Source organism: Ammospiza caudacuta, chromosome 6, assembly GCF_027887145.1.
Source record: "Ammospiza caudacuta isolate bAmmCau1 chromosome 6, bAmmCau1.pri, whole genome shotgun sequence".
Classification (NCBI taxonomy): Eukaryota; Metazoa; Chordata; class Aves; order Passeriformes; family Passerellidae; genus Ammospiza; species Ammospiza caudacuta.
The window spans coordinates 48,527,506-48,543,751 of record NC_080598.1 but is presented as its reverse complement, the minus strand read 5'-3'; the positions used below and the strand labels follow the sequence as shown (position 1 = coordinate 48,543,751).

General features: G+C 36.9%; 1 protein-coding gene across 4 annotated transcripts in view; it reads left to right on the top strand.

Annotated features, from left to right (window-relative positions):
• Positions 1 to 16,246, top strand: part of EML5 (EMAP like 5) — a 92,885-nt gene that overhangs the window by 5,030 nt on the left and 71,609 nt on the right. For all 4 annotated transcript variants that reach the window (XM_058806573.1, XM_058806570.1, XM_058806571.1 and 1 more), the window contains exon 2: positions 15,299 to 15,458. In XM_058806573.1, coding sequence (XP_058662556.1) covers positions 15,299 to 15,458 — 160 coding nt within the window. The remainder of the gene's footprint in view (positions 1 to 15,298; positions 15,459 to 16,246) is intronic.

Here is a 16,246-nt window from a genome sequence, read left to right as displayed (position 1 = left end):
CAGAAAACATTGAAATTCTTTACTATTAGGAGTTCTAGTACCAGAAACTAACCAATAGCGTGCTACAAACGCAGAGGAGAAATAAATGCTTGTACTTTCTGTTTAGTTAAAACTTGGTCATTTTCCCCTTTGTGCCCCTCTTGGTCATTTGCCGCTTTGTGTATACGAGACTGTAGAGAGGTAAATTGCATGTTTACAGAGAGCAGAGGAATATGCAAGACAGGTAGAAAGAATGGCAAAGCATTTGTCTCTTTTCTCACACAGACAGGGTTTGGCTGATTCCAACAAATTAATTTGCTTGTCTAAATCATGGCTTTTCTTGAGACAATTTTTCTTGTTGCTGTGAACTCTGGGGATTGCCTGAACTTTGTTTCCCAAGGAATAAAAATAAGCAGCCAAACCTCTGGCCACTAAACTGTGATCTTTTCAGGCACTTGATTTAAGACTGTCGTCTTTTTATATTTCAAATCTCAACTTTATCTCCTTCCTGAAGTACTATGATTTTGTTCTTGTATTCCAAGGCAAAATAAACCATTTCATTTTAGTGTCAACATTTCTTAGCTTCTACTGAGAATCAAAACCACTAAAATCATCTCTTCTCTCTGGTGCTAGTGCTGTCTGCCAACTCTGATTTATGTATTTCTTGCAACACTCTGAGTGTTAGTCTAACCATCAACATCTAAGGAATTGTTGGACTCTGTCAGCTGCTTTCTAAGACTGCTCCTAGGTAATGCTCTCTGGGAGGCAGGTCCAGCCTTGCTCTGTGTGCCTGTCAGCTGTGTTTTGCAAGCAGAAATTCTAGCAGTGCAGTGATTAGTCACATCCTAGTTTTGAATGGCAACAGATCTTTTCTTCCACCTCTCTTTTCATTAACTATGCAGTGTTATGACTTTGGATGACCTGCTGTTGGACTTTTTTAGTAAAGATTGTATCATTCTGTCTCTCTTTGATCCCTTTTCATTAGATTCTAGTAATCAAAAAAAAAAAAAAAAAAAAAGAACAAAAGAGACTATTTTCTCAGAAAAAGAGCCAAACAGGTTTCACAAGAACATAGAGGGAAGTTATTTTCTTTCCAGGTTCTGTGTTCCCCCATTAGTCTGACACCTAAGAGTTCTCAGAAAACCTCAACCAACTGAGTGTTGGGGTATCTGCTGTCAGGTTTATTGTCTTGTTCTTGTCTGGAATAAATGGTGTATGTTTCTGACCTAACTCCAGATGACAGTCAAGCACAAATGTTCAGGAATGGATACTAAGCACAGTTACAGAATTTTGTCAGGTGAGATCTGTGAATTTTCACTAGGAATTGAATGATTAGTTGTGTATTTTGCATTTCAGGGAATGTAACTGAATGAATGCTAGGTTGCCACATAAGAAAAGATTTCTAATTATCATGTGCAACTTCTCGTGTCTTTTGAATTATGAATGTGACTGACATTTGAATTAAGCATGTTCTGGTGAGGAATTCTTTGTATGGACTTGGATTCTACAGTCCATATCTTTCTTTGTAGACAAGAACTTGGTTGTTTATTCATTTGCAGAAAGACAATCTCCCAAACGATTTCAATAATTATAACCATCAAGGAAGGCCAGTCATCCCCCATTGTAGCCTTTAATAACTGGAGAAAAACAGGAGTAAAATCCATTTTATAGTTGTGCTTCAAATATGAAATGGATCATGCATAGAAACACTTCAAAATGTAGCTTGTCTGATACTTAGGAAACATACAAGGTGCATACAGCCTGGATTATGGGGTATGGTGTTGGGAAACCAGTCTTTGTTCTCAGGTCCCAAGGAAGGTCCTTGGTAGGAGTATTTCCCTTGACTCAGTGCTGGTGAGGCTGCCCCTGGAGAACTGCAAACATAACTTACAACATAAATACTGTGTGCAATTCTGGGCTCCTCAGGACAAGAGACATGAGGAACTGCTAAAGAGGCTCCATTGAAGGGCCACAGAGATGATGAAGAATCTTGGTCATCTCTCCTGATGAGAGGCTGAGAGAGCTGGGACCATTTGGCCCAGAGAGGAGAAATCTTAGAGTGCATCTGATCCATGTATATGATAAATAGCTGAAGCGAAAGTGTGAAGAAGAGAGATGGATCCAAGCTCTTTTCAGTGGTGCTCAGTGACCAGTCAAGTGACTTTCCAACCAAAAATAAATCCTGTAGGCCCATGCTGAGCAGTAGGAGTTTCCAGAATTGGCAGTTCAGTTTGAAAGCTTCAGTGTTTTTACTACAAACATTATTTATTACTTTCTTTTTTTTACATAAAAATAATTTTATGTAAATCTAGTTAAGGAAATAATTTTTCAGATTATTTTTTCTTGAAGAAAATTAGATATGAACTATAGATCATGGTTTGGTATGCAATAGTATGCTTATTGTGAAACAAAATACCTTTAACAGTATTATCTGTAAGAAAGAGTGGGCTTTGGGGTGTGTGCTCATAGGTTCCTGCTGAAATGTGGCACCTGGGCTTCATTCTCCATTTGCACTTGACAAGGAAACCACGTTCTTGCTTCAAAGGATGAAAGCAATGTAATGCTAAGTCATGTGATGTACCATTCTGAGAGGTCAAATACAGGCACCCATCTCGAGATGATCTTTGTGAGCATTCTCAGTTTATTTCCCTCCATGAAAGAAGTTATTGCTTAAAACCTAAATTGTGTCATAATTAAACTGAGCAGTCCTCCTATAAGCCTCTAGCTTCAGTATCTTTTGTCTATCAGTCAAAATGGCATTTCTTAGAGCAGAAGCAATTGCTAGGACAAGGAGAGATGATTACCCTGCTGACCATTTTATACTGTGGTTCACAAGGGCAAAGTCCCAGTTAAGCTATTTCCAGCTTTTCATGCTAAGTGGTCTCAAATGGTCAAATATTTAAAAGTCTGAAGGGAAGATTTGGGTGCATATCTTAAACAGATCAGGGATGATCTTCTTTCAGAGGAATGAAAGACAAAATTATGTGCCTTCTCCCTCTGGAAAACCAAGTTTTCTCAGTAGTTCTAGACCTGTTCTGGAACTTGTTATACTGTCTGAAAGACATTTTTTGAGGGATTTAGTGTTGAAACGTCATTAATTTTTTTTTAACCTACAGTTTTGTACATCATCTTTAAAAAATATTTTTCTTGGATTTGGTTTGATAAAATGAAAATATTTTAGGAATACAGAATAAAAACATTCCTTGATTCATTTTGAAGTGAGACTAGAATAAGCCTGTTGTTTAATACACCTGCATACCATTGAAAACTTTACCTTTTCTAATTAAAACTACACAAATAGAAATATCAAAAATATCCAACCAGAACTGAAAATTTAAAACATACTAGAAGTTGATTAAAGTAGATCAACACAGCAAGCAGCTAGGCTTAGGAGCTTGCTTTCATGCATTGTGCTTTTCATAGCCAGCAGTCACATCACCTTCTGATCTGATTCTGTCAGCACTCACAGGCAAGGTCAGGTCAGGTCAGTACTCAAATGGGAAAATGTCTTGGTGCTGTAGAAAATGCTTTTCTGGATTTGGTACTTGGGTCTTTTTCTCAGAACTATTGCAACAACATGAGGCTCTAGGACAATGTCTGAGAAGAACAGGAAATGTACCCAAAAGCTTAATAATGTTTGATTCCTAAAAATTTTGGAGCATTTCTGCAGAAATGTTGAGGTCTGCCCTAATCTTTTAGGGCAGTAACTTAACATGTTTCAATAATTTTGAACTGTTGATTTTTTTATCCCTCTTTAATTTTTTTAGATTGAAAACCATAGTGTACATGTTCGGTATGGCATATCAAAAAATTAGTTTAGACTTTACTGTAATTGATAACACAAACATTGTTGGCTCTTTAAAAAATATATATGTTTGAAACAGAACCTGAAATAATTGCACAGAGATGTTTCTCATTTTATGTCATCTACATTTTAGAGTTTTTGAAGTTAAAACTGACACTGACATTAAGCTAAAAAATCCATAGAATTTAGTCATACCTTTTATAATATCTCCAGGGCTTTTTTTTTACTTCAAGAGATAATTTACCTAGTTTTTCAAAATATTATTACACAACCTGCAGAGTTGTATTTGTGATTTAGGACAGCACTTTTGTTTAGCATCAATGACTTTAAGGGGAAAATAGTGTATTATCCATAAAAGTGGCAAATGTGTCTAATCTGTACTGATAAAGATTAGGCATACGCTCACATTAAAATTTAGGTTTGTTAAGGTACACTTCAATTATAGTGCTGTTATGATATGATCAAGGAAATTGGTTTATTCACAATATATTTTTTGACTTGACATAAACTATTGGTTTTGCTACATTCACATGGTAAGCAAAACTACTGGGCACTTGAAATGCCTTGAAAAGAAAAATAAAGCTGTAATTTTCCTTGAACTTAGGTAGCAGAGTGTGAAAGCTCCCATAACCATCTTAATAATTTGGTTGAATGTTTGACCTAGATGGTGTTGAATGTTCTCTTCAGAATACATGGAGTGAAGATATTTTGCCCAATGAGATTCTGGTGTCTCATCTGGTGTGGTGTGAATTTCCCCTGGTGTAACAGTGAAGCACCTTACAGAATGTTACAGACACATACAAATCACCTTCATTAGGGCACAGATTGCTCTGATTACTCCACTGGCTACAAAAGACTTCCCCTTCTACAAGAAATACCCAGTGTCATTATTTGCATTGCTGTTAGCTATTACATAGTAATAGTAATAGCTGGTAGCTATTACCATAGTCATAGGCTTTGAAAATGCAGTGCTTGGTTTGCACAAAAAAGGTCAGAATCAGCCAAGATTGCCTTAAGTCTTGGTAGCAAAAGCTAGGATAGAATTTTAAAGTCAGGTTTATGATGCCTATCTTTTATATTGCAAAAGATAGAATCCACAAAGGATTCCAGTGTGTGCACCATCTGATGACACCACTGCTACTCTGCATTTAAAGCAAGATGTCTTTGTGAGACCACTTCAGTTGGAAAAGCAGTGTTCCTTGTTATTTTACCTGGTTGCTAGAGGATACTTGCATCATTAAATCTCCAAAGAAATACTATAGCTTTTCTTCAGAGTAGCTGTCCTCAGCCTAGTTGCAAAAGACTTTCCTTTAACTGGAAATTGTCATCGCTGTTGAGAGGCTTCCTGCTGGACTCCTTGTCTTTTGAATAAGTTCTGTAAGATGGTGCCTGATACTTATTCCTCTATGAAAGCCCTGGGTATTCAGATATTACTTCAGAAAATACAGTGAACAGTCCTTCCAACCATTTTTCATAGGTTTCTAATTTCATTTCACTGCTTGATCTTCCAAACCTTTTCAGAGGAATTCCTTTGTAGTGCCTATTGCTTTGGGCTGCAGACAGGATGGATCAAGACTCATAACTATGCAAAGGTCAGTTTGATTACTTAGCCTTAAAAGCACAGGCCGTTTTAGCAAAAAGCCTCAAAAATCCCACAAAAATCCCCAGAAAGTCATTAAAAACTAAATCTTCTAGTCTAACAGCAATGTCCAACTTCTAATTGCTCAAATATTCATGGGGTCATCTTTGATAAATATTTTTAGAGGCTCCTTTTTTGGGATTTGAATTCAAGAATTGGAAGAAATGTGTCCAGAGTGAGTAAATGGAGAGAATAATATCAGTGTGAACAAAATAATCAGCTCTAGAGGTACCTGCAGTAGTGCTTCCACTGATGGTTTGGCCACATGAGTGACAGATTGCATTTAGGGAAATCTTGCATTTGCCTTTTACAATGTGTTGACCATAGAAAGTATTACACCTTAAGCTTCCTTTGGCTTCATATGAAGTATATTGATAAGATATTTGGCATGAAATTACATGCAAATAAATGCTTGATTCAGGGGAAAAATTCAAGTGAAAAAAAGAAACTAAACTGAGGCAAAGGATGAGACCTAATAATAAAGAAAATGTGTCCAAAAGCTGAAAATTATGTTTAGAAATTGCTCATAGTTACAGTAAAGTCGTTGTGTTCTCACAATGTTCATACATTTCACTCCTCATTACTTAATGTATCTTTTACTTTACCCCAACTGAGAATGAAATTTGTAGATATGACATGTTTTTAAAACAATGTTCTCAAAGAGTGTTTTGCTGCTTTGATTGTTTCTATTTATGTGGTACATTTCTTGTGACTAAATCTAGTTGGATATTTTAAAACTAACAGTGACCCTTCAATTTTCTGAACCATAGGGTAACAAGAGCAAAGCTCCTGTTAATGTCAGACTGTGGTGAAGGGGCATACAAATATTTTATATACATACCACTGGGGGAAAAAAATCCCAAAATGTATTTAAATGTAAAGTTCACTTTAAAGAAACTATATATTTTAATTGTGGTGGTGAGATGTCTGCATTTTATCAAGACAGCTTGCATGCAGAATGAATGGATTAATTCTATGTTTTGGTTAGCTGACAGCAGTATAAACCTTCTCCTGACTTTTAGAACTGTGCTAATCCCTGTTCCCTGTTTATAATCCCTCTACAAGAGCAAGCAAGGTGAATGATGCTTTATCTTAGATCAAGACAAGGCATCTGACAGCATTTGGAAATTGCCTGAAGATTTATTGTGGTGAGTGTGACATTTTAAGTGAAAAAGCCTTCTTGAGTACTTGAGGAAATAAAAGAAATGTTTGAAGAGCTGGTAAACGTTTGGTTTGGGATTTTTTTTTTTGGATCAAGGTTGCACATTAGATGATATTTGTGTTTTTTAGTTACAAGTTCCTTTTTGCTTACTGTTTTTTCAATTACCATTTCTTCTGCCATATATATTAATACCACAAAAATGAATAGCCTTGGAAAAATTATTCAGTAATAATTTATAAATAATCATGATTTTGCATCTTTTGCAGGTTACAGCATGTGTTTATGAGTATTACATTACATTACATTCCTCGTTAGGATTAGTCAATGGATCAGTATTCTTGAGATAAAGATAATTTTTAAGCAGAAGATTTGTGTTTTCTTGAGAGTGCTGCACATGAATGATCTTTATCCATCTTCTTCTTTTTATTGGTTTTCAGTAATTAAGTTTGTGAGCCTACATGGGTGACATTGTTCATTGCCTACCAATTATACGTTGACTTCTGAGTCCCTTTAATATTCTCTAGTTTTCCTATGCTTCTTTCCTGTTTTATTTCTGGTACCTGTGGAGATTTTGTTTGTTTGAGGAGATGGTCTTTTGTGTAAATCCTTTTGTGGCCTCTATAGCATATTTATAGGTTTTTTTCTAAACAAGAGTTCAGATGTTGTCCCAATTTTAAGTGGTATCCTGGTTCCTTTCACTTTTCTGGTGCAAAGTTGGATGCACCCAGAAAAAGTTGGTTGGCCAATTTGTGACAAGTGTTAGAGATATCCTTGACTTTTTTCTGTAGGAAAACACCTCTGTCAAACACTTGCAGAACACCTGTAGGCCTGATATACTCAAGAACTCCTGGAGAAATCTGTGTATCTGCAGTGTCCAGGGCCGGCAAGATTTTTTCTGTTTTTTTCTGCTCTAAAGCTTCTTTGGTTGGTAATGAGGCACAGAATGAATGTTGTGCTTCTCTCAGCTTGTTTCAATAGCAGCTCTGCCACTGCCTTCTTCCCACCAGTCCTTTCATTAAGCCAACTGCTAATTTTGTCAGGATAATCTTTCTATACTAAAGAAGAACTTTTCAAAAATTGTCACTAGTTGTTCTGTGACTCCACTCAAATATTCAGGTGATAAGTTCTTGCATTTTGAGAGATTTTCATTAATATTTCATTTTCTCCCATAGGAGAAAAGATTGAACTGCTGTTTAATATACTTGTTCAGAAATATAAAAGAAAATGGTACATTCTGTGATTTTTTTTCTGTGTGATACTAGAAGATCTAGTATAAATTTTAAAAGTAATAGATGGAAGGTTAATCTATTGGTAAAAACCTGTTCTAAATCTTGTAGTGAAGAAGCAAATCGTAATGACTGGGTAAAGGAATATTCAAAGTGTTTTAGTAGTAGTGAAAGATTTAGAAACAAGAAAAATTTGTATGTCAAGCAAGTTAATTTAGTTAAATAATGGTCAGAAGCATCCAAAATAACCTTCCTTTGAAAAGTAATATTTGAAATGGTCTTGGCTAAAAAATTTGGAGTAAATGCTTCTTTGACCTTAAATAATTTATTCTTTAGATTTCTAACTCAGAATTTTGATTGTGATAAGAACTTTTGCCACTTAGTTTAACTTTCTAGACTGTACTTCATTACAAAATTTATTTGAATTTAATTCTGTTAATATTTTGTAGTCATATTTGTCTCATATTTGACTCTATAGTCATATTTGTCTCTTTCGCCATTATTAAGTGGCTATGGCATGATAATTTTTAGTAAATTAGTTTGTTATCAACTGGCTACAATGGGAAATAGATGTTTCCACTTTAATTTTAAACTGCATTTTTTAAAAATCTGTGATTATTTTGTAGGTTTGTATGCTTTTCACCACATGTCTTCAGGAGCAAAGGACTGCTTTCTAACTTTGTGTCTGACAAATTCTAACCAAACCATTTACTAGTACTTCCTGATTTGTTAAAGGATCTCTTTTGGGTCCTCAAATCTAGAGACCCAAAGGAGCTGAACAGCTGCACTGCCTCCCAAGTTCCTGACAACTGATTGCACTGTCTTCTCTCCACTTGCACTTCTGGTTTCCTATTTCCTTTTTATCCTCTCTCTTTTTATTTTTTTTTCCCTTGCTGCTAGTTCTAGGGGAGTCATGTTTGACACTTCATTTGTAATAATGGTTTAACTAATTGGCCAAGTCTGTGCATTGTCTTGTAAGGAAAGACATCAGTTGGATATTTTTTAGGTGGGATTCTTACTTATCATTGGGGTCCACTATGTCCCATTATTATACCACTAGCTCTTTAATAGGAATAGCTATTGAAGAATGGCAGGACATTATCTTAGCAAATTTATCTCCAAATGAATCTGGAGTACATGATATTTCTAACTTTCATGTGAGAAGATTTTTTAGCTAGGAACCTGTAAGTAATTCTGCTATCTTCTTTTTCAAGGGGCATATTAGAAAAGAATTTTGTTCCTCAGATTGTGAAAACCTGATGATTAGATTGTCACAATCATGCAGAATTTGTAAAAATCCAGCAACTCCACTCAGTCAAAGCATGAGTTCTCCTGTTGGCATTGGCAAAATCATTCATTTTTGAAAAGAAGAGGAGTATCTTTATTTTTAATCAGTTTTCTAGAGATGATGACTTACCAGAAAGCTGAAGCTAATCCCTTCCTCAGCAGTGGAGGATATGGTAATGCAAGACAAAAATGGACATCTTCATATAGGAGCATATAGTTCCCAGAATATTTTACTCAGTTCTCATGTTTGATGGTTTGGGAACTTCGCATCAGTGTTGTTTAGTCACTCTCTGACTCTTTCCTTCTCTTTGAAGTACATCTCGTTTTTTATTTTTGGCCCTTCCTTGGAGTTCAGGAACAAATAGAAGCCCAAAGCAATCTTTAGGAGTCTCTGGGTTGTGTATAAATGTTTCTTATTAATCTAAAACCATTCAGATCCAATAGGAGAAAAATATGGATTGTAGTGAGATAAACTGCAGCTGGGAATGACCAATGTACAGTTTGAATTCACAATCCCTGTCTCCACTTCAGCCTCTCTTACTTAGAAGTTGGATGCTTGTGCAATTTAAGGAAGCTCCAGAAAGCTCTATTTGACATTATTGGATCTGGGGCAGTAACTGCATGGAGGGCTGGCAGTGGTGCTCCATGATGAGCCCTGCTTTGTTTGCTCTATGGAAAATAAGTGTGCTCTGACTTGATCTGTTTAAACTTTGATGAGAGATGTTTGCTGATTGCAGCTCTTTCAGCTTTAAGATACTAAATAGTATGACAGAAATGGTTTGTAGCTTCCCCTGTTATTCTTTCTGGAAAATATGGATAAATTACAGCAAATAAGAAAATATTCTCGAGTGTATGTAAAATGTCTGTAAACACACCATGAAAATATTTTGCTTTATTTAAGCGTAGAAACAATTTCACACTTGAAATTAACTCTTAATTAAGAGATGTCTAAGATGCTGTTATCTTACTGCAGTATTCTTTTGTGCATTTTTACTGGTGCCCTAGTTTTATGAAGCTCAGGAGTAGTCACATGAATATATTCTTGGATTTTCATCCAATATTGTTGCTAAGGAAACATCATCTTTAATACTGTATCCTTGTCTGCAGCTTGTCTGTATTAATCAATGCCTACTAATGCTCAGCACAAACCAAGGAAAGATGAAAAAGAATCTTAATTTCTTTTATTATCAAGTAGTTATTATTGACTATTCTCCTCTAGGATTCCCTGCCAGTTCAACCTCACACAAATTGGAGGGTCTTGTCCATGTCTCTAGTCTCATCCCATGCAGACACAACATGGACAGGTTTTATTTTTTTTTCATTGGCTGCCATTAGTATTTAATATAATAATCTAACATTGGTCTTGTACAGTGCATGGACCTGGTCAAAATGTTGGGGAATGATTACATATTGCTCTGAAAGGGAGAAGGAACCTTTCCTGAATGCATTAAAAAGAGGAGCTTGAATGTACTAAAGTGAGAAACACATGCCTTTCAGTAGGCTGTTAAAACTCTACTACTGCATTTCAGCCCAGTTTGAGTATCTGGCTAGGAAAAGACCTGTCATCCAGACAAAGTGGTGGAAACCTCAGCTCACTGCAAGTCCAGCTATTTGGTTTGTTGCAATTGTGACAGACAAATTTTTTTAATTTTCTATTTCTGAACTCTTCTGAGAAGTGCCAAATTCTAGAGTCAATTTAAAAATTATTTTGACTTAGCAGTTTGTTAGCATCATACCTGTGTTTTTCATTATAAAATTTGCCTTTTGGATGTGTTCTTACATATGTTACATGTTATTGGAAAAAAAGGCTCCCAATATTACCAGTTAGATTGTGCCTGGGCCAGTCTGACTCTCTCTGCTGGGCCAAAGGCAGCAACTGCGGCGTGTCACCCCAGAGATACCTTGGCTAGCTGGTGGTTGCAGCTGGGCACTGAACAAGTCCAGGCTTGTTGGAACCCCGTTCACCTCAGGAGGAATAGCTTCAGGCGATGGTGAAGAGAAAAAGGAGAGGATTCCGCTGGAGGGTTTAATGTCCAGAGGTTTATTCCATGGTTACAGAGGTCTGAACGTGAGCAACTGCTCCAACAGAATCCCGACCGCATGGTCTGATGACCTTTTTAAGCTCAGGAACAGGGGGAGGGGAGGTACAGGTGAGCCACCAACCAGGTGAGAGGGGCAGGGGCCCAGTGGAAGATGACACCCAGACAGGCCAATGACCCCTGGGCCTGAGTGGCATCCTTTGAACTTGACCAACCACACGATGCCTTGCTGGAATGCTAAGTCTGAGTGACAGGACTCACTCAGCATGGGGGTAAGGGGGAAGGGAGAGAGTATAGGCACACCTGGGAAAGTGACCTGGAAGGCCAAAATGGGACATTACAGCACACCACAACAACATGTTACTAGAGTAGATCTAACATCTGTTGTGGAAGAGCCCAGGTCAGAAAGGCCAGAGGCAAACAAGAAGGCCTGAGGAACTTCTCATTAGGAATATCTGTTTCCTTTTCTGGACAAGCAGCAGTATCTTGTTCATCAGCTTAGTCATCCTTCAAGGACAAGGAAGGAAACCAAGCTCCAGTTCACAGTCTAGCAGTGTGGGCTAGATGCAAGCACAGTTCCAGCAGTCTAACCTGGAGAGGTCATACCAGCTCTCATTACCAGGATAGTAAAGGGAATTCTCTCCTGAGTGCTGTAAAGGGAATATGTGTCCTTTTCTTCTGAGTGCAGAGCTTCTTATGCCACTAAGCAATCTCTTTCTTCTCCCTAAGAAAGAAAATGCAAGAGAATATTTTTGAAGGAGGATACCTAAGCCCACAAGTCCCACACTAAGAGATTTGAAAGCTGCCTTTAGAGCTGAACCACAGCCATGCTTTTCTGCCTGATCTCAGGAACTGAGTGGATGAATGGCAAGCAGCTATTGCAGATACCATCCCAACAGCTGTATGATTTTGACACCTCCGTAGAGTTGTGTTGAAGATCATACCCAGAGTATCCAGAGAGAGCTCAAACTCATTGTTTGATCCTGGTGTATCACACCACAAGTTCCTACAGTCCATGTATGGAAAGTGTTTATTGTTGTTTGTTTCTGGGCACCCATTCCAGTTAAGCTCTCTCTGTCTGCACTAGGAAGCCATTTAAAGTGTTTTGCTCAGGGCTGTTCTAACAATGAACGTTCTCAAGTATGTGACTGGTCCTGATGCTTCTACTCTAGAGGTTAGATCAAGGTACTGTATTTTTGTATTGATTGCTATGCTTATAGGGATTGCTTGGTCACTCACAGTCCAATGAAAGAACTGAGAAGAGTCACCATATTGTGTAAAATTGGAGTCTAATCCTTGACTTTTCATGAGGACCCAAAATTTTCAGATCCGTAATTCTGCATGGTTCCCCATGGGATTAATAATAGCCAAGATTTGATTATTAAGGAAAAACATTGTCTTATCATTCATGTCTCATATCAAAATAATGTAAATATGTGTAGTAGTTACTTTGTTTAGGGTTGGTAACAGAAATAGTCCCTTGACTTTTTCCATGCTTCTCTTTTTGATCTGCTCTGACAGCCTGTGAGATAGAATACCTGCAGGTGATACTTTAAGTTGTCCTTCACTCCTTGGTCTTTAAGAAAATATGTGGAAAGGTATTTTTAAATAGGTGTTTCTTCAGCCACTGCTAACAGCTTTGCTGAATAGTTTCCCTGAACTCACGATATTTGCATTTTTAAAAAGGGCTTGCTGTGTTAAAATATTTATTGTAGATTAATTTTCTTTTTTCAGTGAATGTCTAGTTTACTATATCCCATATCAAGGCAGAATTTGAGCTCAGTTGTTTAAGCCAGTATTTTGTATTGTGATGTAGAAAGAACTAATACTGTGATACTGATATTAGTTTTTATTTGCCATTTATTAATTAGAAATAAAGGAAACCTTCTCTGTATTCACCTAATATTCTTTGAATGAAATTAGTTGGAATGCTTGGGCTGAGGACAATGTTCTCCTTTCCCTTGGTAGTGCCTTTAGTGTTGTCCCTTCCATCTCTGATGCATTGTGTTTCTCTAAAGACTCTGAGCTTCAATTAAAAACATGCAGAGCTAATTTTTGGTTGCTGTAAATTGTTTTGTCAGGTGTGGTGTGGGGGTGCTTTTGCATGTATGTGTGTCCATACACATACAGTGAGTGTTTTGTTGTATTGTGGTGTGGTTATTGCTTGTCTAAAAATGCACTATGCACTTGTAGCACAGATCAGGACAGGATTGAAGAGGTGGGGAATCAGACATGAGACTGCTGGGTTTTTCTTATTTTCCTCTTAGTTTCTGTCTCTTTTTACTTGCTTATTCTTTTAACTTCCTTTTCCACATTTCTTTATTGTCCATTTGGTCTAATTGCTCCCTTTCTGTGGTGCCATTCTAAAAAAATAGTTCATTTTGGATGCAGCATTTTCTCTCCCTCCAGATGTTTTTCCTTTGTCCTGTGAGTTCACCATCTGCCTCTGTGTGCTCTGGGAGATGTGCAGGTGTTAGTCAGGATTAGGTGGCAGAACTGAATTGAAATGTGATTAAGTTTTGCTGCCAGTTCCTTTCTGCAATGTTTTTTAATTGTGAAGTTGCTCTGTCAAATAAACAACTCTGGAAGTGCTGTGAAGCAAATTGGGGAAATATTGGTTACTTTATCCTGGTGCTGAGGGTAATAGGGAGTAGCCAAGAGCAGAAATTCCCATAGCAAAATGGAAAGGTTCAGGGCTTTTTACCTTTTCACCTTTGAAGTTTTGCTCAGTTTTGCATGTGGAACTCATCAAGCAATATCAACAAACTGAACTGCTATTCTAAAACAGAAAAATATGGAAGTGTATTGTGTAGTGTAGATTAACTTCATAAAATATTGTGTCTTCTAATGTGGTTTCCTCTTGCTCTTTGTGTATATAGAAAATGCATACATCTTTTGAATCAGAAGATTTTTCTGGTAATTTCCTGGTTAGCTTTAACCTTGCTGTTTTTGTTTATAACTTCCCTTGTCTCCACCCTTTGAACTTTATTTATCAAAGCCTGTGTTCAAGTTAAAGATCATCTTACCTTTGCAAAGTGCTCAGCCTTTCTCCTTTCCAAATCATTTTGAGAAGATAAATATACTTACTTTGTATTGTTAGTGATTCTGTCCACCACCAGTCTCTCAAGAGCATTCATTACCCTGACATTCAGCAGGGTAGGAAACTTTTTAGCCAAATTAAACAGCCAGCTTTGGAAATTTTGTCTTCCTGGCTTCTATGTGGTATTTCTACATCATTCTGGACTGCTCTACCTAGTATATTTGGAGTGTGATCAAGTAGTTTGTTTGGGTTTCTGATAAAATATATTCTTACTTTTCTGTATTATGAAATCTGAGTCCTCAGACCCCGTGTTATCCCATACAGCTTGCTGCCATAAACAAAACAAAGAAATATCTTGCTGAGTAGAATGTTTTCTAGCTTGGTCCCAGATTTAGCAAAACAGTTCTGATGAACCTCAAATGTACTCTGAAAGACTGAAATACAAACAAAATTCTCTACAATACTAGAAATGTTGAGAGTTAATAATTATTCAAACCCGGCTATTTCCAGTTGTTCTATATTAAATTTAAGGCATTTAAGATAATCTTAATTGCTCTTAAGTTCAGTCATCTGAAGTGTAGTCATTGCCTCTAGTCCAAGCTAGGCGTGCTTTGGGTTTCTGTACAATCAGCACAATTCCTGTACAATCAGGAAGCTGTCCTCTCATAAAAAGGACATCAAATACTGTGTGGAATAAAGAACTTCTGGAGATGTGCATCTCTCTCCATTGATGATTGATGTGTAGATAGTTAAACACCAACTTCTGTTTTCCATTGTTTGTGTTTTTGAGTTTTAAGAAATATAAAGAAAGGAAAAGAGGTATTTCTCTCAGTGCATGAAAATCTGACCAAATTTAGGAAACACTTTTGGAACAGAGAATTATTGACTATTTTGCAACTAATTTAAATTTAGAAGGCTTTTGAAGGCTAAATTGAAAAAAGATGTTGGTATGTACTATATTTAGAATTTCACAGCTACTGTGATACAAAATGACTTTTTATTATCTAGTATGCATAGGAAAATATTGTAAAATTATTTTTAAGGAAAAAAAAAGTAATGCAACTAACTAGGCAAATACCAAAGTTTCATGCAGAAATATTTTTATATCTTTTTTTTGGCAGCCTTGCTTTGCACCCCGAACGTGTGTTGGTGGCAACAGGTCAAGTTGGGAAGGAACCATACATCTGTGTGTGGGATTCATACACTGTGCAAACTGTATCTGTCCTGAAAGACGTTCACACACATGGCATAGCTTGCTTGGCCTTTGATTTAGATGGTCAGGTATGTAATTAATATTCTTTTTTCAAACAATTGAATAAATTGTTTATCTATTAGAAATCTTGTCAAACAGTTTTTCTTTAAAAAAGGCAGTGTATTGTCTCAGGTTCTATCTGCTTATTCTCAAGTTGAGGAAGATCAATTTGTATTACTAATGAATGCCAAATATTTACATTTGGCAAGAAAATTATAACTTCAAAAGATTTTTGAATGGAGATGAGGTGGTGGGGAGGTTCTTGTGCTCTGTGAGCCACTGTTCAGAGTTAGACCAAATGACTGGAGACAGTGGCCCTCCCCTGTGCAGGGACATGTCTTGTGCCCGGAGTGATGGTAGCCCTGTTGTGTGTCTCACCTTGGACCCCTTCAGGCAGTATCCCTTTCTCTTTCATGCACTTTGTATTCACTGGCGGCTCTCCATGTTTTGATTGTTTGTTCAGACTCATGTATCCTGTATCCGAGAGTCAAGAAAAAGGTTTCATTGGAATTTTGTTGCTTTTGAACATTTTCTGAATAGTAAATTGGTTCTCAGAGCTGATACCTATATTGGAGATTGTTTTTACCAGACACTAGCTCCTCTGAGTAAAGAGACTTTCTTGACTGATGTATTGGAAATGGAAAATTTAATGGTTATATTTACATGTTAGGTAGCAGCTGCAAAGGCATTAGCTGAGGAAATCCTTTCTGGAGATGTGCTTTCCTGGTCTATGAAACACTTCTTTCCTTCCCACTCAGCCTTGCAATGTGATACTCAGATTTAGCTGTATCCCCAGCTCCTTTTGCTTGCTAAAAAG